Source organism: Orycteropus afer, unplaced genomic scaffold, assembly GCF_000298275.1.
Source record: "Orycteropus afer afer isolate SDZICR_OR568_19922 unplaced genomic scaffold, OryAfe1.0 scaffold00103, whole genome shotgun sequence".
NCBI lineage: Eukaryota > Metazoa > Chordata > Mammalia > Tubulidentata > Orycteropodidae > Orycteropus > Orycteropus afer.
The window spans coordinates 2734284-2758137 of NW_006921690.1; the positions used below are offsets into that span (position 1 = coordinate 2734284).

The 23854-nt window shown below is 42.7% G+C and overlaps 1 protein-coding gene across 1 annotated transcript in view; it reads left to right on the top strand.

Moving 5' to 3' along the window:
• Positions 1-23854, top strand: part of SLC1A2 (solute carrier family 1 member 2) — a gene marked incomplete at its 5' end in the record, with an annotated part of 64962 nt that overhangs the window by 30450 nt on the left and 10658 nt on the right. Inside the window, 3 exons of the mRNA XM_007943255.2 lie at positions 5662-5895; positions 8544-8738; positions 14730-14864. Coding sequence (XP_007941446.2) covers positions 5662-5895; positions 8544-8738; positions 14730-14864 — 564 coding nt within the window. The remainder of the gene's footprint in view (positions 1-5661; positions 5896-8543; positions 8739-14729; positions 14865-23854) is intronic.

Genomic DNA, 23854 nt, shown 5'->3' on the forward strand with positions numbered 1-23854 from the left:
TACATCTTATCATTTGTAATTATGTTGCAGCATGTAATTTGCTGATGTTAACATTGTCAATGTTAACTTGCAGACATTCAGTTTTATGATTTACTGTTCAAAACATATTATAAAGCTACTAATAATAAAAGGCAATAATAATAAAAATGGAAAAAAAATGAAGTGTTTGATTTACACAAGAACTCGAGTCATCTGAATGGAACCCCATTATAAGTTGGGGACTACCCATAATATCTGCATTTCTTCAGTTGCAGATAAGAGCTTTTTCCTTGAAACAATGGTTTCCAAACATGCTAGAATTACTTGGGGAGCTTGTTGAAAATATAAATGCCCCAATGCGAGCTCCAGGAAATTCTAACTCAATAGGTATGGTGGGTTCAGGGAATCTACGTTGTTAACCTGCAGCCCAGGTAACTCTGATGCAAGTAGTCCATATGCACACAGAGAAACTGATGGGAGTTCTGGGTATAAGTGCTGGGTATTAGTTTGTGTTTATGGAATGGAAGGTAGTCCTAGGTGGGGCATCTTGGTTGGTCCCTTGGACTGACAAGGGCTGGGTACTAAGTGGATGGAGGTTAGAGTGCATGATATGCCAGTAAGAAAAAGGCTCAGAGAGTCCAGTCCTGGTAATCAGTGCCCTTAAAAATAGTGCACAAAGGCACGGATTCAACTAGTCTAGGGGCAGCACAGAAGTCATTCCCTGCCTCCTCAGCTCTGTAGTCATGCCCTCCTAATTTAGAAACAAGTCTGATAATAACTGGGCATCTTTTGGCTTTAGGACTCTCAGTGGAGCCCTTAGCCTCCTGATGTACTAAAGTTTTATGATCTTGATTATTACCTTCATTTCAGAAGCTTTGGGTATGACTTTGAACCCTGGGCATTTGCCCTTTCTTTTCCATGGAATATCTTTTTCAATGAGATAATTCATTGATAGGGAAACCCTGGAATTCTGAGTCCCAGCCAAATCTTTATGGAGGTTTAAGTTACTTGTTTTGAAAGCAGGTGCAAGGAAGTGTGACCCTAAAAGACATCAAAGAACAAAGACGCTTTCTTTGTCCTGATGGGCATATGAGGCCTGGAGATGAAGGTGTTCTGGTTAACAAGGGTCCACTCTCTGCTGTATTTATTAAGCATAATACTCCACTTCCTAGCCCTTGAATAACACTCTCCATTTATAATGGGAACGGACGCTTTTCCCAGCAAGCTGTGTGCTCCAGAGATAACCTGTTACCATCTCTCTCTAATCCATTTGGTGTTGGCTCAAATGTATTCTCCTGGGCACTTGATAGCTGGTTTTACTTGGCAAAGAGACTTGAAAATATTTCCTTTTCACTCTAAAAATTGCTTGTCCCCGAAGAGAAGGGAAATTGAATGGTATGTGTTGTAGTTAAGTTTACATGTCAGCTTGGCTAGGCCTGGTATTGAGTGGCTGGGCGGCTGGATGTGGTGATTCCCCATGATAAGACTGGTAGTCACCTCTATAGTGGAATCTGCTGTGAGCAGCTGAGTAGCTGCCTTACGGATGTGGTCTGCTTCCAGTATATAAGAAGAAGTTTTGAGAAAGGTCTCCACGATTTTTGGCATGCTTGGACCCTGCATGTAGCCGACTCTTCATCCATCAGCTTGCAATGTTGCCTGTGCCTATCTTGGGACTGTTTCAGGAACTGAACTAGGGCCTGCTGTGTTGCTTGATAATCTTGAGACCGTGCCATTTTACTTGTTGACCTTGGGTTTGTCAGCCTCAGCAGTCAGCAGCTGCCTGAGTTAAGAGAAGGCTCTATCTCCGTTGGGCCAGGAGCAAGAGGCAGAGATGAAACCCAAGGTTAAGGGGCCTTTATCCAGCCCCTTGAGCTGGCACTTTGAACTGGACTTCTAGCCTTCTGAACTGTAAGAGAATAAATCCGTACTTGTTAAAGTCACCCATTTGTGGTATTTTTCTTTTAAAGCAGCACTAGAGAACCAAAACAGTACCCAAAACAGCTCATACTTATGTTTTTCTGAATATCTTTAAAGGGTGATTGGTGCTTCAGATAGAATTGACCTCTTAGTTTATAAAGATAAATGCTTTTTTTTTGGCTTTATTAGAAGGTGCATTCAGATCAGCTATTCATAATCCCAGTGAACAAAACACTGGCCCCTCAAACTACCCCCTCTGATTTATGAGATCTTGTGACTGTGGGCACATAGGAGAGTGTAAAATGGTGGGAAAGCCAAGGCTTAATGACATGATGGGATATTTGTCTCAGACTCCCGAGGATCTCAGAAACCAAAAAACAAACCCACTGCTGTCGAGTCAATTCCAACTCATAGTGATCCCCATTGAGTTTCTGAGACACTAAACTTTACAGAAGGAGATTGCCTCTATCTTTCCTCCACAGAGCAGCTGGTGGGTTTGAACAGCCAACCTTCTGGTTTGCACTCAAATGCCTTAGGCACTGCACCACCAAAACTCCTAAGGCCTCAGAAGTAGGCCTTAAACATCAGCCAGCCTTCACCCCAGGGACAAAACATGTGGAGGCCTCAGGCCAGGTGTTTATCAGGGAAGAGAGTTGGCTATGCTAATATTTTAACTAAGTAGTGGCAGTTACTAATCAACTCTTCCAGGTTAAGGGTCCTTTTGGGAAAATATTTTACTTATGAAAACATTCACAATTGGGTGGCAGTAGCCTGTGAGACGTTATAGACTCAAACTAAACCAAACCCGCTGCCGTTGAGTTGATTGTGACTCATAGCAACCCTACAGGATGGAGTAGAACTGCCCTATAGGTGTCCAAGGCTGTAAATCTTTACAGAAGTAGACTGCCACATCTTTCTTCTGTGGAGTGGCTGGTGGGTTTGAATTGCCAACTTATTGTCTTTTTTTTTTTGATTAGCAGCCAAGAGCTTAACTACTGTGCCACCAGGGCTCCTCAATGTTATAGACAATCTCATTAATTCAGATGTATTAATATTTCATTCATGAAGCATGGGTGATGAGAGGACATGGGGTAGATGTGTGAAAACAGAACATTCCTTTGTCAGGACTCAGGGAACTCACGGTGCTGATATATGTATTGATTTCTTAGGGCTGCCAAAGGATTTCCTAGGGTAACATAAAGTAGTGTCTTTAAACAACAGAAACTCACTGTTTCACAGTTCTGGAGGCTAATAGTTTGAAATCAGATTGTCTGCAGGGCCATGTTCTCTCTGAAGTCTTTAGGGAAAGATCCTTTCTTGTCTCTCTCAGCTTCTGAAGACCCCACATGTTCCTTGGCTTGCAAATGCATCTTCACACAGTAGTCCTTCCTCTGTCCGTCTCTCTGTGTCTCTTCCCTTTTATAAGGACACCACTCAGATTGGATCAGGACCCACCTTACTCCAGTATGATCTCATGTTAATTTAACTGACAACATCTGCAAAAACTCTATTTCCAAACAAGGTCACTTTCACAGGCACCAGAGGTTAGATTGAAACATCTTTTGTGGAGAAGGGACATATAACAAGAGGGATGGGAAAGAGATTTTGACAGTGCCCACACATTCACGTTTAAAAATGTAAACCTCACGGCAACCTTGTGTGTTTGGAGTTAGCCTCTCTGAGCCTTGACTTCCACATCTGTAAAATGGGAATGGAAGGAGCTCTAGTAGCAAAGTGGTAAAGCACTCAGCTACTAACTGAAAGGTTAGCAATTCAAACCCACGAATTTGCTCCATGAGAGAAAAGACCTGGCAGTCTGCTTGCCTAAAAATTACAGTCTTGGAAACCTTGTGGGGGCAGTTCTACTCTGTTCTATAGGGTCTTTATGAGTCAGAATTGACTTGACTGGCACCCAACAACAACAAAATGGGAAACTGCCATCAATGAAGGCTGCATAGTTTGTAAGTGACCAGACAAGCTCCATGTCTTATGGATATTTAGCTCTCATCTACTCTTCAAAGCTTGTGTTTTTGACCTAGGGAGGGGCTTGTACCAGGCACAGTGATAAGGAACAAGTTGAGTTGAGGGACTCCTCGGCCTTTCTTGACTCCTCATCCCCTTTTAGACACCTTATCTTGGATCTTCATTTTTCTCACACTCTTTCTCTCAAATATGATCCTAATTCTTAATAAGGTATCATCAGAAAGTGTCAGAAGTTGAACAAGTTCATGTTCCAGCAACACCAGATTGGGAACTAAAAAAGGATGTTGCCAAACATGAAGAATACGCTTGAGATGAGAGTGCAAATGGTTACCTTATGCCAGAGTGAGATCAAAAACAATCCCCAAGCTCCCTATAAAAATAGCAATAATAATTTGGAAACATACATAAGTGCATGTGGATTAAATTGTGATTTGTCATCTGCTTATCTACAGAGCGCTGAAATTGCTCACTAATGAAGTGGTTTACTTTGGTATGGATAAAAAAACCCAGTCTTGTTGTCTCATAGTCCTGGATTTAAAATACTCTTTTCCTACTTCCTGGTTTTGTGGTTTTGGGCAGATGATTTAACTTTTCAGAACTTCAGTTTCCTTGTTTGCTAAATGGGAATAATGATACCTAGATTTTAGAGTTGTGGTAAGAAAGGGATTAGGCAATATGTGTGAAGCTCTCACCATAGTGCCTGACACACAATATTCAATCAATGACTGTTGTTGGCACTGTTGAGTCAGCCCTGACACATAGTGACCCCATGTACCACAGAACAAAATGCTGCCTTGTCCTGTACCATTCCATAACTGATCAGACAATGTTCTGTTGTGAACGATAGGATTTTGATTGGCTAATTTTTGGAAGTAGATTGCCAGGCCATTCTTCCTAGTCTTAGTCTGCAAACTCTGCTGAAACCTGTTCAGCATCATAGCAATATGCAAGTCTCCATTGACAGATGGGTGGCTGTGCATGAGATGCATCGGCCAGGAATCAAACCTGCTGCATGGCATGGGAGCTGAGAGTCTACCATTGAACCACCGCTTCCAACTCTCTAATAAATGGTTGGCAGCATTGTTGTTAATGGAACAAATAAGGGAAGAAATACATTTGGAATTAGAAGTAATGAAACCCCATTTCTTGAAATATACTCGTCAGCTCAGATGGTTTCCTTGGTTTGGCAGTTCTCTCTCTCTTTTTCTCCCTGCCTCACTCTGGGTCTTTCTCGCTCTCTCTCTCTCTTCCTCTTTCTCTCTCATGATCTTTATCTTCCAAGGTGAAAGCCAATCAAATGTACAAACATTAGTTTATAGCTTGATGTAACTCTAATGAGTTTTCTGGAAAAACTAAGATTTTCCCCCAATTTTCTAGGAAGAAACTGACAACAAAGAAATAAACCAAGATTCCCCAAGATTCAGGATGCCCATTGTAGAAACCACAGACACACCTGTGTCTCTCAACTTTTCGTTGGTGGGTGCCTAAGAGATGATAAAATTTGTCTCCTCTATTCCTAAAGTCCCTTAGCAACAAGGCTTGTCTTTGGATTTTTAATCAGAAAAGGTACCACCAGATCCATAGGATGCATCTCAGTTAAAGTAGTTAGTCTGAAGTTAAAAAAAAAAAAATCTATTGACTCTCATGATCTTCTTTCAGCAAAACTCTTTTATGCAGAAAAGTGAAGGTGTCTTCAGGGCACAAAGCATAGGAGGATCCAGATTTTAAGTTCTGAATCCCATAATGATTTCTTTAATTTTTTTCCCCTTTTGTGTCTTTCAGGTACTCTCCCCTGGGTATCGCCTGCCTAATTTGTGGGAAGATCATTGCGATCAAGGACTTAGAGGTGGTTGCTAGGCAACTGGGGATGTATATGATAACGGTGATTGTGGGCCTCATCATCCATGGAGGCGTCTTTCTCCCCTTGATTTACTTTCTAGTGACCAGGAAAAACCCTTTCTCCTTCTTTGCTGGCATTTTCCAAGCTTGGATCACTGCCCTGGGTACTGCTTCCAGGTAGAGAAACAAGAAATTACCTTTTTTATTTCTCCCCACTAACTCCTTTATCCCCTTTCTCAAGAACTTTCTATTGTATTTCCACTGTAGCAGGACACCAGCAAAAAATGGTCATCATTAGGGTCAGAAGTTCCTAGAAGGAACCAAAAATGCAAAGAGTTTACCTTTTCAAAAAGATGTTTAAAAAAAATGTGTAAAAAGTATTCCCGTTGAACTTTGAGAAATCAGTGTGGTCTTAATCTTTGGTTAAAATGTGGCTTTTGCCTGGATGTGAAATTTCTTCTTTTAGAAAGTCAATGTGGTATGAGTCACGTACCAAGAATTAACTGAGTTTCTCTCGTCATTATGGTCACAGTGAAACAACTCAGAGCCCAGAAACAGCCAGATAAATATTCTTTCTGCTTCCTTAGCCCTTGGCCTGGATGGCAATGTCAGAAATCATTGACTGGCTTTTCTCAATGGACACAGAAGGTGGTGTCAGGATGGACAGATGGAGGGAGGATGGCCTGGGACAGACTTCTCTGCATCCCTCCAACTGTAGTGCATTCTGTTGAAATTAATTTGGAAAAAAAAAAAAAGAAAATGTCAAGTATCTGGCAGTTATTATTAGTCATATTTGAAGATTGTCATATAACCATAGAGACAGGAGGCAAAAACCCCCCAAAACCATGTCAGCATGTCAACACAGGAAAGAGTTAAAATTCTCAATTCTCGAGTTTCAGATTGGATTAATTGAGTATATATGGATTTTAAAGACACAAATAAAGCCTATCCAGTAGGGTAATAGAGGATATTTTCACACTTAACCAATTATTTTTCTCAATCCATTTAATTATCTAAAGACCCTTTGTTGGCATTTTGGAAAAATGAATGCAATATGAAAAACTAATGTGTTCTAGTGATCCTAGAAGTATCCTTAGATTCATAGGATTGAGAATCGTGGCCTCCAACCACAGCTGTGCAGCCATTTCAGACCCGGCACGGGGCCCTGGAAACCGTTGAAAAGGGCCTCAGAAAAGGGGGTGGTGAGAGGAATAAAGGAAGACTAACATCTTGTTAAAGCAGCTGGGGCAGCCAGCCAGGTAGGGTCATCTCACCCGTGTGCTAATGAGTCCAGATTCCAAGTTTTCTCCCTGACTCTAGAAGGTTTAGTAATAAGGCCAATATCTGGGTTGTGCAAATGGTTAAGCACTTAGCTACTAACCAAAAGGTTGGAGCTTTGGAATCAAGTCAACAGCAGCTGGTTTTGGTATTAGTAAGGTATTCCCAACCATTTATTTCTTCACCCTACTCAAGACCAAGGAGGAGGCATGAGACAGATACATGACCTGAAAGAATGTTCCAGTCAGATGACTCTGGCTCCCCTAAAGTGGTTATTAGGAGCTTGAGAATCAGTGGTTCTCAATCTTTGGTGGTTTGATAAAATACATATTTGAGCAACCCTCATTTTAGAGCTTCTGATTTCTTGGTTCTGAGTAGACCCCAGAATCTGCATTTCATTTTGCTTTAGTACTCTCCCACTCTCTGAGGAAACAAAACCACTTATAGTTGTCTATGTCCTGCTCTGCTGGTTCCCAAATTCTGACTAGTAAAAGAGAACTAGGACTAAGGTGATAAGTGCAGGAGAGAACACCTCCAATTGCTGTCCAACTGGGAAACTTCCAAAACTTTGCTTTTTTAAAAAAAAAAAAAAGAAAAAGAAAACAAAAGAGGATAGACCACAGAGCTCTCCTGTGTCAGTTTTAGTCTCCAGCATTGCTTTTCACATTATTGAAGCTTGGAAGAGAATTCATCCACCTTCCCATGCACCTCTGTCCATATGGAAATAATATCCTGGCCTTCGGCAACCCTTATCCCTTACAGATCTCCAATTTTAGAAGACTTGTGATTATCTCAGGAGTCCTGGCTTTTGAGGCTGGGTCATGCTCCCAGGCTGGGAGGAGTGGGGGTGAAGTCACACCATAGTGTGTCTGATTAGTTACAGTGCACATGCTTTTCTGCCTGCCCTATGTCATTGGAAAGACTCGTGAGCTGGCAGATGCCCGTTTATCAGGGAGCTGGACTGTCTGTGAGGTTCCCCAGTGAATTGCTAGAAGCTCAGGTTTGTGCTGAATGGTGCTTGCCATGTTAGTCCAGCCTTCTCAGAATCAGCAGGCCCCGTTCAGGGCAATTTCCCGAGCTGGACACAATCCAGACAGTCATCTGGTTGCAAAGAGCATTTCTAGCATGAAATTATGGGGCATTCAAAAATTTCTGATTCCATCTCCCTGTTAACAGCTTATTCTTTTATGACACCCTTTTTTTTTTTTGGAGCCCAATTAATGTGAGTAATTAGATGTGCTTCAATATTTAGTCCAAGATGGCAATTGTAAGCAAAAGGGAAAATACCCAAAACTTGAAGCTCTAAGTAGCTCCCAAAAACCTGAACCAACAAAAATATTTTGCTGCCTATTAGCATCTTAAAAAGATTGAGTTTGCACCTTCAATTTGCTGACTTTTAAGTTGGCTCCAGAAACTGCTTTTTTGCATGTCACTTTGCTTGGTTGTGAAAAAGAATGAAACTTGTGGTAGCATTCCAGTTGTACTTTGTCCTCCTTCTCTAAAATGGATCTAACTTAGGCTTCTCTCTTGCTCTCATTGTCTCTTAGTGCTGGAACTTTGCCGGTTACCTTTCGTTGCCTGGAAGAAAATCTGGGGATTGATAAGCGTGTGACCAGGTTTGTCCTCCCCGTGGGAGCAACCATTAACATGGATGGTACAGCCCTTTATGAAGCGGTGGCAGCCATCTTTATAGCCCAAATGAATGGCGTTGTCCTGGACGGAGGTCAGATTGTGACTGTGAGGTGAGTGAAGTGGGTGGAGTAAGTCACTGAAACAGCATTCCACCTTGGTCCCCCTCCACATTAACTCCATTTGCTACTTGAAGTTCAGTTCTCCTGGTGGAAGAATGTTGAAGGAAATAACAGAAGAGGAATTACTGGCAGGCTCAAAGGGAAAGATTGTGACAGGCAAGAGGCAGACGAATACTCATGCCTTCTGGTTTGTATTTCACATGTGAAATCGCTTTAGCATTTTGAGATTTGAATTTTCATCAGTCCCGTTATGTAGGCAAGTCACTGGGAGTACAGTTAATGCACTCAACCACTAACTGAAAGTGGGGCTTTGAATCCACCTAGAGGTGCCTTGGAAGAAAAGCCTGGTAAGATACTTCTGAAAAATCAACCATTGAAAACCCTGTGGAGCATAGTTGTGCTCCAACACATATGTCACACAGGAGATTGTCATGAGTCAGAATCAACTTGATCAACTTGATGGCAACTGGCTTTTAGTATGTAGGCTGGGCCATTATCTCTACACCCATTTAACAGATGGGGGAACTCAAGCTCCCAAAGTCACAGTCATTTGTCCAAAGCCACACTGCTAGCAGTGAGCTGGCAGGGCTGTAACTGAGCTCTTATTAGCTGACTCTGGGTGCAGTGTTTGTCTCCTTACAATATGCTCCCTTCAGCATTCCAGGGGGTGATGGCAGAAATGGTGAAATGCTGCCAAGAAGAAATTACTGAATTCGACACATAACATTTTGTTGCAAGCAAAAAACACATATTTTTGTTTACACTAAAGCTGTTTTTACTATATGGTTTCATCATTTAAAAAAAAAAATCAGAATATTTTTCCCAAGAGATCATTAAAAATACATCACTTGTACATAAATTTAAAGATCTCACCTACTGGTCAGTCCAACTCTTCAACTTCTTGTTTATAGGGAGGGTCCCTGAAAACATCAGTCTTCAGATCAATCACGGTTGCCTTGACACTACAGCATAGAATGAAATGCTTTGTAATCATCATTTTAATGTCATCACTTCCACTCCAAGTGGGAGATTCAATTAAGCCAAAACATCTGGCTTCAATTAAGGAAAAAAAGCAATGAGCTAGCTATATAGTTGTATTCCTGTCTTATCACTACCACTCTACATCTTGATTTTCTCATCAGTAAAAGAGGAATGGAGATTGCACCTATACATTGGCAGTTCATGGACTGACTGCAGCCCGGAGTCTTGCTTCGCTTGAAATATACTGTAAAATTGAAGTTTCAATATCTCATAAGGCATGTGCTCTCCACTTCACCACAGTCCCCACTGCTCCCTATTACTTTCACTTGACTTACTTCACCCACCACCACTTCTTGGCCCTTTAGACAGTTGAGTTTGTGGACCTTGGACTCTATGATTTATGTGTCCCATGTTCTCTTGGAAGGAGCTCTGGTGGTGCTGTGGTTAAGGCATTCAGTTGCGAACCACAAGGTCGGTGGTTCAGTCCCACCAGCCACTCTATGGGAGAAAGATGAGGCAGTCTGCTTCCATAAAGATTTACAGCCTTGGAAACTCTATGGGGCAGTTCCATGCTGTCCTATAAGGTAGCTTATGAGTCAGAATCATCTTCATAGCAGTAGGTTTGGTTTTGGGATTTTATCTTTTCTTAGATTCTATGAGATCAATAAATATAGGGGCCAAGTAGGTCACATTCTCCATAACAAAAGAGAATTCTAAAGAACTGAAAAGCCAAGATCCAGATGATTCATTTCAGGAAATGAATTAATTATGTAGATGCTAAAACACACAGGCTCTATAAAGGTAGTAGCTCTTTGGGGAACTCTGAAATTGTAGGCTCTTTACATACTTTGCCTCTAACTTGTCAAATAATACTGTGGACAAGGAATTGTCATCATCCCCATTTTACAGTGGATTAAAGTAGGAGTTCTGGTGGCATATTGCCTAAGGCATTTGACTGCTCACCAGAAGACTGATGGTTCAAACCCACCGGCTACTCCTCAGAAGGAAGATTGGGCAGTGTACTTCCATAGAGATAATGCCTCAGAAACCCAAGAAGGGGTCACTATGAGTCAGAAATGATTTGATGTCAGTGAGTTAAAGTGAGGCTCAGAGAAGTTATCTAACAAACCCAGTGCATCATAGTTATGGGCACCAAAGCCAGAAGTCCAATCTTATTCACAGCCAACTTCTTTCAACTATACCATATCATCTCTACTTTCCAATTGTGACCCAAAAGAAGACACTAGAAGAGTGTTTTTATTTTTTTCCTTTGGGTGTTAACAGTGTTTAGTGTCCTTTGGGTACAGTTTAAGGCACTATTCTCTTTTACCCATACTTTAAACTTTAGAATATAAGGTAAACCTTTATATTAAAAATTTGGGCAACAATGTGACATCTCATTGGCCCATAGTATTCAGCAGTTCATTCTCAGGGAGACCTTTAGTGGTCCAAGGACCATTTCTAAGACATTTCTCCTAAGAGAAAGCGTTCATTTGAATCTGATTTATCTACAATTACTTTTTTAGAAGTTTAAGCTCAGAGACTGACCAGTGTCTCTAGTAATGTTGGGAAATAGTCAACTAGTCCTGTCCTTTACCATGTTCCAGGGGTTGATGTTGATGTAGTTCTGAGATACTTAACCAGCTTAGGCACATTTGTATTTAAACACAGATTTCTCCCTTCTTCTTATAACCATTCCAAAAAGCTTAGTTAATACTCCATATGCACTTGAGCTCACTTCAGCACAATGTCAGCAAAGAATGAAAAGAAAAATATGATGTTTTACACATAAGCACACACACACAAACTATGAAAACATCAGTAATAACCACATTTATTTAATGTCTATAACATTATCTAAACATATTCCTAGAGGCTCTCTTATCTAATCTAATAGAGAGGAAGCTGAGGCCATGGAATGGTTCATACACAGCCATCTAGGGGAACACCTAAGATATAGGTTTCTAAATGCTGATAACATGTGTCCATTTATTGAGGATCTTAACTTGCCGTCCTAAAAACAACCTCCAAAGTAGGTATTAGGTTCTGTATTTTACAGATGGTGAACATAAAATGAAGCACAGAAAGGTAAAGTAACTTGCCCAAGAGCACACTGTAAGTGGTCAAACTGGGATTTGAGCATAAGCTACCTAACAATGTGGTTCTGTGCTTTTAACCATTATGCACACTACCTCCACTATTCTATGCTATTGAGTTGTGTATATTAATTTATCTAAACCTCCAACCACCCTGTGAAGGATGTACCATAGTGGAGTCTCAGTTTTCTCATCTGTATAATGGAAACAAGAATCATCCCTACCTTCTAGGGTGGAGTGCAGAGTAAATGGATTAGTACATAAATGATTTAATACTTAGCATTGTGCCTGGCACATAGTCTTTTATCAATACATGTTACCTAGTCTTCTTATTATTATTATTCGTACTCAGAAAAATGCAACAATACTCCTAGGATATAAAAGAAAAAGGAGGCTTGAGTGATATTATTGGCAGTGGGAAACATGCTTCATTCAGGTTGGATTATCAGGTCTTCTAAATCATGCCCTAGTGGACTTCTTGTGAGAATGCAGCTTCCTTACTTTAAAACCCAAAGACCAAAAGGCTTCTTAATGATGCTCATTGCTAAGCAATGGCTCTGAGTAGGGAAGGATCAAGGACATCAAGAGCCAGCATGGTGTTGGAGTCAGGCAGAGAAGGGTCCCAATCCTAGCAGACCATGTCCAAGCCGTATGACTCAAGTTTTTCCACTGTTCTAAGCCTTGGTTTCCTCATGGGTACAGTGGATATTATCATATATATCTCACAGTGTATACTAGCTTACATAGTTCCCAGGGAGCAACCCTAAAGAATTGAGGGGCAGAGGCAAGTGTAAGGACAGAAAAAGCACAAAGGGATGAAAGGGTAGAGGTGAAATCATTGCCCAAGGAGAAGCTGGCCTTCAAATTACTCAGATGGATACTCCAGCCATAGAGCAGAGGGAGAACCAACTTTTGCCCTAGAAGCTGCCTTTATAGGATTTTATCTCACACACCAAAAGGTAGCTGAATAACAGGCAAAAAGCAAAAGGAAATAAGAGTGACTCACAGAAGCAAGTGGTATTATAAATGCAATGCCAGAGGTTGAGATCATTGGAACTTGGGAAGTTCCCCTTCCCTCGTGTTCTATCCCTGTCAAGAAAGTGCTGAGAATTTCCATCTTCCAGCTGTTGGAGCCCTGGGGAAGTTTTTGTTGCAAAAGAGCCATGCCCTACCCAGGTCTCCAGAAAGAAAACACAATTGAGTTTTCTTCCAAGTGTTTCTTCCACTTGGACCTCTTCCAAGTGCTTTTTATTTATGAACACCTGAAGCTTCCAAACACCCAGTGAGTTAGACTCCATTATTATTTCCTTCATACAGTTGAGAAAATTGAGGCAGCCAATGAGAGGTTAAATTGTCTAAAGTCATATGGTTAATAAGTGACAGAGCTGGGATTTGAACCCAGGTAGTTCAACTCCAGAGCCTACCACTACCTACTACTATCTCCTGTGCCCCAGATGGGTTCAAAGAAAACCAAGATCTCCAAACCCTGAAACCAGCTCCACCTTGGTGGGATGAAAGCGAGCATAGACAGGTTCTATAGACCACACCTAGGGGAAGTGTCTATGTGACAGGCCTAAATCTGGGAAGGATGACGATATGGGAAAACAGCACTCCATTTGCATTAGCCAGCAACTCTTTAAGTGACAAGGACAAACCAAACCATAAAACCTTGCAGCGCCTGTTTCCTCATATGTAAAGTAAGGGAGGATTATATCTCTTTCAGCCCTTACTATTTTTAGCTGCCATCAAGTTGGCTCCTGACTCATGGTGACCCCATGGACAACAACAGAATGAAATGCTGCCTGGTCCCCATGATCATTGTGAGTCAGACCACCATGATCCATAGAGTTTTCATTGGCTGATTTTATGAAGACTAGGCCTTTCAGAAAATTATAGCCCTAAAGACCCCAAATTCTGTGTTTGGTAACACCAATAGACTGGACCTGGTTAAACCAGTTTAAAGGACTGGTTTTCAGTTTGGAGCCTAAATACTCTCCAATTCTAGAATTTTATAACTGCAAAGAGAGTAGTCTTCTTTTTCTTTTCAGCACCACAAAATGCTAGTTAGGAATCAATATTTTCAGAAGGTTGCTTCCATTTTAAAATGACAGCTTTTATAAATGGCATCCAGAAGAGAAGAATAGTCCCTGCCCTTTGCTGGACCACAGAGACCCCCTGGTGTCTGGAGGGCATTTGAACCTTGAGTTTCTCTTCTCCCAGACACAAACTTCAAAATGGTGCTGGATGTGCCCTTGGCATTGTTGGGAAAGAAAATTATAAGATGCTTCAGAGAGAAAGCCTCCCTTTATTTCATTATCATTTCTTGGCACCCACTCCTTGAATAATGTGTTTTCCAGCTCATGGTGAAACATCCAGGCGTCTAAAGCTTAATGTTGTTTGGGATCTTTTGATTTGTTCCCCTGATGTCCACTCAATTGAGTCTGGGTATTTGCTGAGTTCTTGTGTTAACATTGGCAATGGTCTCCTCAGACTCTTGCCATGCTGTCCAAACATCTCTTGTGCTCCCTGAGACTTAAAGGCATAAGCAGAAATGAATGCAGTTATGTTCCCATGGAAGGGTTAAGGGTGATTTGTTTTTCTCTGTTAAAATTTCCTTGCCCACTGTTAGAGCCACACTTAAATGATTTGAGCTCTGTGACCCATTAGACTAATTGGAGACCATGATGGGGATAAGTCTCTGATCCATGAATGTATAAACATCCATCATAGCTGAGCAGAATCCCAATAGGCTTGAATTCCCGGGTCTTGGTACTCTAGATTTCTCTATTCCCTGGGGGAAAAGGCATTTTATGACTGCCTGGAAAATTATGGCTTAAAACTCTCGGGGATGGTTTCGACATGGCCTCTTTCTCTTCCCATGACCTGACCTTCTCTGTCCTCACAGCCTCACAGCCACCCTGGCCAGTGTTGGTGCTGCCAGCATCCCCAGTGCTGGGCTGGTCACCATGCTTCTCATTCTGACTGCTGTGGGCCTGCCAACAGAAGACATCAGCCTGCTGGTAGCTGTGGACTGGCTGCTGTAAGTGTCGGTGGACAGGGTTCTTCCGGAAAGTGTGTACTGCCTCCCAAGGGTGGCAGGATGCTTGGAATCCCAATGGCAGCTGTCTCCTTCTTCACTCCCTCTCTCCATCACTTAATTGAGTGCCTAGTCAGAAATCAGAGAAGGCAACCCTGGCTGCTTTTTCCAGTTAAGGGCATATTCCTGGTGTAGGAGACTCACTGCCCATTCACAAAGGTGGGCAAATCTAGCCAGATGGTCCCAAGGAGGAGATTGGAATCCATCCTCTCTTCAAGTCCATCTGGGCTCTGATGTCTGTGACATGTACTCAGATGCCTCCTGAATAGGCTTGGAGCTAAATGTCAGGGGATGGGAGGATGCTATCAGCTTCAACATCAGAGGTTCATGTGACAAGGGCTGGTATCCAGGTCCCAAGGCCAAACTACACACACTTATTTTTGAAAGTGCCTCATATGTCAATGGCAATTTTTCTGACATTTATTAACATAGATTTTAAATGCCAGAAGCCACATTTTATGGACTTGAATTTCCACTGTGCTGAAACAACAGTTCCCTCCCTCCACACACCCTCTTCCAAAGAGAGAAAAATGCAAGTAGCTGAAGGGAAGAAGGACATGGGGATAGACTAGAGGGAATCCTGATGTCTCCATAAAACTTACCACTTGTGGGTGCAATGAGTAGGGTTTAGATTTGACATAAGAAGTGTCTGCCTGGACATAATCCATTGAACTCAGAAGGGCTATAGGGAGTTCACGGCTCTTCCTTCCTGGTTCTTTCATCACCAGATAAATGCTCTGGAAATGCCTTTTGTGGGAAGGTGAAGACCAAACGAAATAACCTCATAGGGGCCTATCTGTCTTTGCCTATGTCTTTTAGGTAATGGTGGGGGGAGTCTTTCCGCGCTAGCTTTGATGTTCTCTGTGCCCTGTATTGGCTCCAAGGGGCAGCTTGCATTATGAAATCTATTCAGACAAGACATGCATGGGGGTAGCTGGGATCAGATTGTGGTGTATGGGTGGGAGGATTGGACGGAGTGGAATGAAGGAGGATAGTGAGTGGAGTAGGATTTGGATAGGAAAGAGAACAAAGGGAGAAGACATTGGGAATGTCATAGTAGGTCAATACATGCAACCACAAAGGTGCAGTGTGTAACCAGGTTACTTTCCACTCAACAAAACAGAGAAAGTTACTCAAATTCCATTTGTCTCTGCTGTAATTTGTTGCTTACTTATTCTTCCTTTCTCTCTCTCTCTCTCTCTCTCTCTCTCTCTCTCTCTCACTCTCACTTGCTCGCTTGCTTATGCACTCTCTCTTGCTCTCACTCTCATTCTCTCTTCCTCTTTGCAATTATCACCACTATTTTTTCCCAAAAATTTTATCACCCCAAACAGAAGCTCTGTTCCCATTAAGTGGTAACTCCCCGTCCTTCCTGCCCCCAACCTCTGGAAACTCCTAATAAACTTTTGTATCCATGCCTTGCTTATTCTAGATATTTCCTATAAGTGAGACCATACAGTATTTATCCTTTTGTGTCTGACTTATTTCACTTAACATAATGTTTTCAAGTCTCATCCATGTGGTAGCATCTGTACTGGAACTTCGTTTCTCTTTATGGCTGAGTAATATTCCATTGTATGTGTATATGATGTCAGGCTGTTTCTATCTTTTGGCCTCATTGTTCCTTGAACTTTCTCTACTGGTGTTGTTATTGAGGGTCCCAATGCAGCTACATTGCCTAGTCTCTTCTTGGGCTTTTTTCTAAGGCTTGAATTTTACCATCAGAGATTCATTTATTTTTTAAAAAGTATTATTATTAGAATATTGCCCCTACTATAATGCAGACAAGGAGCTCTGGTCATGCAGCTCCTAAGGCATTTGACTACCAACCAGAAGGCTGGTGATTCAAACTCACCAGCCACCTTGTGTAAGGAAGATAGGGCAATCTACTTCTGTAAAGATTTACCACTTTGGAAACCCAATGGGGGTCATTATGAGTTGAAATTGACCTCAGTGGCAGTGGGTTTGGTTTTTTTTTTTTTGGTTTATAATGCAAATGAATTTGTGTAGAACAAGTGCAGAATCTATGGTGGATGAGGAAAAGGAGCTGATATTTGGTAGGTACTGCAATGTGTTTCCCCTGGGTTTCATTTAATCTTTAACAGAGCCCTGTGGCATACACTGTTGTGGATTACTACTACTGAGTTAGTACTGGCTCATGGTGATCCCATGCACAATGGACAGAAACACTGCCTAGTCCTGTGCCATCCCCATGATGGGTTGTAGATCTGACCATTGTGGGCCATAGGGTTTTCACTGGCTGGTTTTTCAAAGTAGATTGCTAGGCCTTTCTTCTTAGTCTGTTTTAGTCTGAAAGTAGCACTGAAACCTGCTCAGCATCATGTTGTTGTTGTTGTTATATGTCGTTGAGTCAGACCTGACTCACAGCGACCCTTCCTTCGGTTTCCGAGGCAGTAACCCTAGGGAAGTAGATTGTCCAACCTTCCTTCTGAGGAGTGGCTGGTGGGTTTGAACTGCTAGCCTTCTGGTTAGAAGTCAAGTGCCTTAGGCACTATTCCACTGACAGATGGGTGGCGGCTCTGCATAAGGTGCATTGGCTGGAACCAAACCCAGTTCTGAGTAGAAAACGAGAGTTCTACCACTGAATCAACACTGCCCCCATGATATATATTACAGATGAGAAAAACAAGAATCTTGTAGACTAAGTCTCTTGTCCAAGGGCACAGCAGAGCTGTTTGGTCAACTGGGGCCCTTCTCCCCAGCCCACATGGGCCCCCAATTACTACCAAGCATTTCTAACAGTGTGGGTGTGGAGCAGAGATCAAGAGTCAGAAAGGTTGGGGAACATAGCCTGTGTGGATCACTGCTGGTTCTACCTACAAAGCAGACAATTTTCACTTGGCCTGAGTATTTTCCCTCCTAGGATTAAAACAAACAAAACAAAAAACCTAAGTGGAGATAAATGAAGTATTGTGAGGGTCTCAACCAATGTTGAAATTCAAGTCTTCCAGCCCCAATAGGTTTGCTATTGTGGGCCGAGGGCTTCTTGGCCATCATTTCCTTTCAAGCCTGATGGATGAGAGGCATTTCTTGAAACACTCAAGACCTTACCTACTTCTGACCCCAATGTTAGGGTATAGAACAGGAAGACTGAGACTGCCCCAGGCACCCCACGCAGGCTCTCACATGCTCACACTAGCCCAGGAGAGCAGAGCATACTAACTCGAGGGTTGAGACATGCCAGCAGAAGGGAGTTGGCTGAACAGAAATAAGATGATACATTTGGATTAACTATTGATGAAGTCATAGATGAGAAAATGCTATCCCAGCCTGGAGCTGGAAAGGAAGGAGCAAATGAAGAGCTCTTCTTTTGGGGCTCTGATCTCAGAAGCAGGGAGGCCATGCGATTGAGGGGAAGAAACAGGGGAGACAGGACCCCTGGGTCTGAACTCTGCACTGCTGTCTATTGAGCAGGTACTTGCTCACTGGGCTTCAGCAGCCTCTTGTGTAAAATGAGATAATAACCTATCAGCTTGCAAGCAGGAGTCTAGTCGAATGCCCTCAAGTGCCCTTCTAGTTTGAAGACCTGGAGTTGGATTCTGCTGGTGATGGATGTTTGCATACAATAAGTGTGAATGATCCTTTTAAGAAGAAAAGCAAAAGGGAGGGAGAGGATCCTGGGAAATTATGCATAGGGGACTGTAGCTAGGTCAGTTCTGCTTTGAATTAGTAATGGTGCCACATTCTCTCTCACCAGCAAGGGGAGTCCTGGGAACAGACTCTTGGTTGTGAGTTCAGTGGCTCTTGGATGCCCATTAGTCTGTGTGTTGGGGGTGCAGGTGGGGATATGTGAAGTGAAGTATAAGGGGAGGCTGGTGGTCCCATCGAAAAGTTACCTGTGGAGGAAAAGTAAAGAAAACTAGAAGGGATAATTTTTGTTTCCTCTTTAAGCAAGGTTTTTAAGTGTTCATAACTCTAGCAATTTTTCAATTTAAAACCAAACAAAGCCTACAGTGACATTTAATGTGCCATGGTATTTGCCAACTGCTGGAGACCAGCCATCCTCATTACTGCCTGCCAAGCCCTGGACACTTTTCAGCCGGCAGGCTTAGCTACTCTGTAAATGTCATGGTGAAACCCCAGATTCTGGGGCCCTGAAAAGGCCCCAAATCCTGGAGCACCGGATGGGCAGGGCTGGTAAGACCTTCCTGTGTCCAAGGAGCTCTTTGTGTCAGGAACCCTTCACAGATGTTTATGAGTTTTCACTGGCACCTCTCTCTTTGTCTCTTTCTGGAAGAGACAGGACGACGGAGTGAAAACTGGGAGCCAACACCAGGGAGAGGTGATAAATACCTGAGTCTGGCCACAGATGGGAAAAGTAAAGCCAAAATAAAGTGAAACTTAAGTGGACCCATGGCCTACTTATAAGACTCTGCTAGTGAGATAGTTTCTAGGAGGCCATTTGCTAATTGGAGGATTTAGTGGACGTGACACTTAGGAAGAAACTGGGTAATGTCCTGTTACTACTGAGTGTTGTTGAGTTGATTCTGACTCATAGTGACCCAGTGTGATAGAGTGGAACGGCCCCATGCAGTTTTCTAGGCTGTAATCTTCGTGGGAGTAAGTTCATGAAGTCTTTCTTCAGCAGAACCTCTGGGTGGGTTTGAACTCCAGCATTTTGGTTAGCAGCCAAGCACTTAACTGTTGCTCCACCAGGGCTCCTTTTTGGATAATGTCCTAGGGTATCACTTTAAAGAGTCCCCACCCCGCTGGTAGGACTCTGAAGCTTCTCTCGTTAGCCTGTTTTCCTGGAGGGAACACAGCAGAGTGCACCAAAATCTGTTGAAGGCTTGTTTAAACAGATTACTAGGCCCACACCCAGAGTTTCTGATTCAGGAGGTATGAGGTGGGGCCCAAGAACCTGTATTTCTAGCGTGTTCCCAGGTGATGGTGTTGATGCAGCCAGGAACTCCACCTCAGGAAGCACTAGACTAGATAGAGTTAGGGACCAGAGAGGTTCCCAGATTGTGGGCATATGAGCACCTCTACTCATGGTGGCCCCATACACAAAGGGATCAGATCATTGTGTTGTCATTAATTTTCCAGAAGTACATCATCAGGCCTTTCTCTCTACTCTGTCTTAGTCTGGAAGCTCTGCTGAAACCTGTCCAACATCACAGCAGCACATAAACTTGCGCTGACAGATGGGTGGTGAATGTGCAGGAGGTGTACTGGCCGAGAACGGAACCTGGGTGTCTTGCATGGAAGCTGAGAATTATACCACAGAACCACTGTTACCTCATTATCCCAAGTTGTTGTTGTTGTTGTTATATGCCGTTAAGTCAGGCCCGACTCATAGCAAAACTCGAGTGATAAGACAAAAAAGAAAAAAAAAGTCTCCTTTTACCTGCAATTGAATCTCAGATCTAGTTTCCCTGAAATAATCTCTATGAGTTATTTCACTAGCACAGAAAATAAAAATTTAATAATAGGTATCCCTTTTCTTTAAAAAAAAAAAAATCCTTTGGTGTTCCCCACCCTGCCCCACCACCTTGCTGGGCCTCCCTGCTCTCTCTCCACCTCTTTGTGTCTTCCCTGGCTGTCTAGACACCACTTTCATTTTCATATGCAAAGCAGTTGGGGCTCTCCCTTGTCACCTCCTTCTGGATCATGCCTTTTGACATAACTTTTCACAACCAGAAGGTCTAACCAGTTTGCTAAACAAAAGACAATTACCTCCATGTGGTTATTCTGCTTCTACCTCTTAAGCCAGCAATCCATCCCTGCTCCCTCCTGTACTTTCTCCTGCCTCATCCCATGCCCATAAATGAAGAAAACATGGTCCCAGCCTTCAAAGAGCTTATAGTTAGTCAGGGGACAGATAAGGTCAAATCATCCCAACAGAGTTGTGTGTTAGGTACATAAAAGAAGAATAAGTGTGCAATTTCATGGAGGCACAAAAGAGGAAGTAATTCACTGTGCTTGTTACCTGAACTAATAATAATACCATTGAGCACCTAACGGCTGACCACTTAACTTTGTGCCGGACCCTATGATAAGCCTTTCCTATGCAAAGAATTTGGCAGAAGACCTCTCATATGACAACTTCTCAGTACATGTTGGCTGTTACGATTTTTCTCAATACTTTTGGAGGTAGCTACTACTTTTCATATTTTATAAATGAGAAAACTGAGCCAGAAATGCTGTCACTTGCCCTGGTGGAGGCAAGATTCATCCTTGGTTTGAATCCAAAGTTCATATTGCTAACTAGTGCTTAGATAGGTCCTCCTTCCTTTCCTTCACTCCATTTGGCTTTAACCCTCAGACCCCAGAATTGTGTCAGCCTCAGGTCTGGAGCCTCAGCTAACCCCTCTGCCACACTGTACTGTAGAGATAATCCCCCAGCACCCTGTATTCTGAGAGATGGATAAACTGGTTTGGGTCTATTAATATTAATTTGAATCTTATGGAGTTGCCAATATGTGAGCTTTTTAGACTTAAGGAAATGACAGTTTCATAGGGTTCAACCCAATACAAGGAACCAGTGAATTTGGGGTGACTCTGCTCCCTCACCACTGTTCTGTGAAAATCAGGACTTTCCGACAATCCCACCATCTTCCTGCCAGAGGATTCAGGGTGAGAGACAGAAAAGACAGAGAGCACCTTGGCAACTTCTTTCATTCCAGGGAGCCAGGCTCCATGTCTCAGTGTGAAATCACTCGAGAAAGCTCTTCCCTCATTTTTGACTTCTGGTGGTCTGAAAAGGATAGCTGTGTCATCTGTAGTGGTTCATTAAATTAAAGAATCTGCTCTCATATCCACTCCATTCTTGCAGTCCTCCACACAGTGTCCAGACCCAAAGATTGCATCAGCATTCTGAACTGTTCACCAAATAGCCAGAAAGCTCCTGAGGTCAGCTTGCAAGACATGGTTTCCTGAGTAATTAGGGCTGGTTGTGAGAGAAAAGAAAAGTATTTGCCTGTGGAGAAAATTTCTATCTGTGAAACAAGGGTTCAGGGTTTTACAGCCTCATAAATTCCCATATCCTGCTTTTGGCCAGAGTTGGACTTCCCCAGAGATGGTCAGACATACCCCTGGTGGCTTCAGGGTGACCTGCTTCACAGTATTTTCAAAAAGGGAGAAATGTACAGAGATGCTATGACCTACCTACCAGTTGGACATCATGGGAACTTTCTCAGCATGCTTTATGCCAGAGGAAGCTGGCATGATGGGGCTCCAATGTTTTACTTTAGTCCAAATTAATATTTTTCTGTTCATATCTTCTCATATCTCCTTTAGATTCCCGCCACCTCAGTTTGAAATCTATCTCCACAGATTTGTCCTTGACTCCTATGGGACTCCTTGACTTCTCTTTTGCAGTGATGGAGTAGAGTCACTCACCTAAGGGTGTGGGCTTCATCTCTGCTCTGGATCTTACCCTTTCATCTCTCTAGGGACCTAAGGACCCCATTCCCTCTTCTCTGTATCTTAGTTTCTCCTTCTCTGCTGATCCTTTTCATTAGAGTTTAAATATATTCAAGTCTTCTACTCCTAAAATCAAAGCAAACCCAAAAATCTTTTCTTGATCTTCTACTTCCCACCATCATCCATTTATTCTCTTTCCCAACTCAGATAGACTTCTTGGATAAGTTTATTATATTTAATGTCTCCATTTCTTCACTGTCTTTTTCAGGCCAATAGTGGTGGTGTCCCTATTGCTAAAATGAAGAGACATTTCTTTTCACCAACTTACTTGACCTCTTGTCAATAATTGGCATTGTCCACAGCACCTTTATTCTTGAAACTTACTTCTTTCACTTATGTAACACCAGAGTCTTCTAGTTTTCCTCCCACCTTTTCAGGCTTTTTGTGTTGTTGTTGGTCTGCTTTTAAATGTTGTTTGCCCTCAGTGCCCAAGACGATTGTCTAATCTTCTTACTCTATATACTCTCTGAGGGTGAACTCATACACCCCTGTGGCATCCACGGCCATCTGCTAACTCACCATCTGTAGCTCATATATCTCTCCTGATCTTCAGTCCATATTCCCAATCATCTCCCCTTTACTGGATCACAGGCCTCACACTTTACATGTTGGGGTGGTTATGTTTGTGTGTCAACTTGGCTGGGCCTGGTTGAGTGGCTGGGCAGCTGTTGATAGTTATTCCCCATGATGAGACCAGCAATCAACTCCATGGTGGGATCTACCACAAGCAGCTGAGTAGCTGCTTTGGGTATGTGATCTGCTTCCTGTATTAAGAACCAGCTTTGGGAGTGGTCTCTAGCTTAGGCCATGCTTGGACCCTGAATGTAGCCATGTCATTGTTCAGCAGCCTGCCATGCTCTGCCAACCTTGGGACTTTCAATGGACTTGAAATAATGGCCTGCCATGTGGTTTAGTAACATTGGGACTGTGCCATTTTATTTGTCAACCTTGGGTTTGTCAACCTCAGCAGCCAGTAGCTGCCTGAGTGAAGAGATGCCTCTGGCTTCAGTGGGCCAGGAGCAAGAGGCAGAGCTAAAGCCCAAGGTCAAGGGGCTTTCACCCAGCCCCTAAAGCCTGGCACTTTGAACTTGGACTTAAAGCCTCCAAACTGGGGGAGAATAAACTTCTGTTTGTTAAGGCCATCCCATCTCTGATATATTCCTGTCAGAGTGGCACTAGGTAACCAGAACACATGTTTAGACTGAAGCCAGAAACTTTCTCATCCTAACCAGTTCTGTCTACTCCATGTGGTAGCCCAAACCAGAAGCCTGAGAACAAGTATTTTCTCTTTTCTCTTTTGTTCCCCTGCGGTGTAGTAAATTACTTAGTGTGGCTTTTCTACCCATAAGTCTTTGTAAACTCTAAGGTGGGAATTGCTATTAGCTACGGAGGAGATCCTGATTTTAAAGTCGCCCACCTGGGTTATTTCTGTTGGGCGTGGCACAATACAATGTTCTGGGAGGTTCCCACTCTCTCTCACGTGCTTA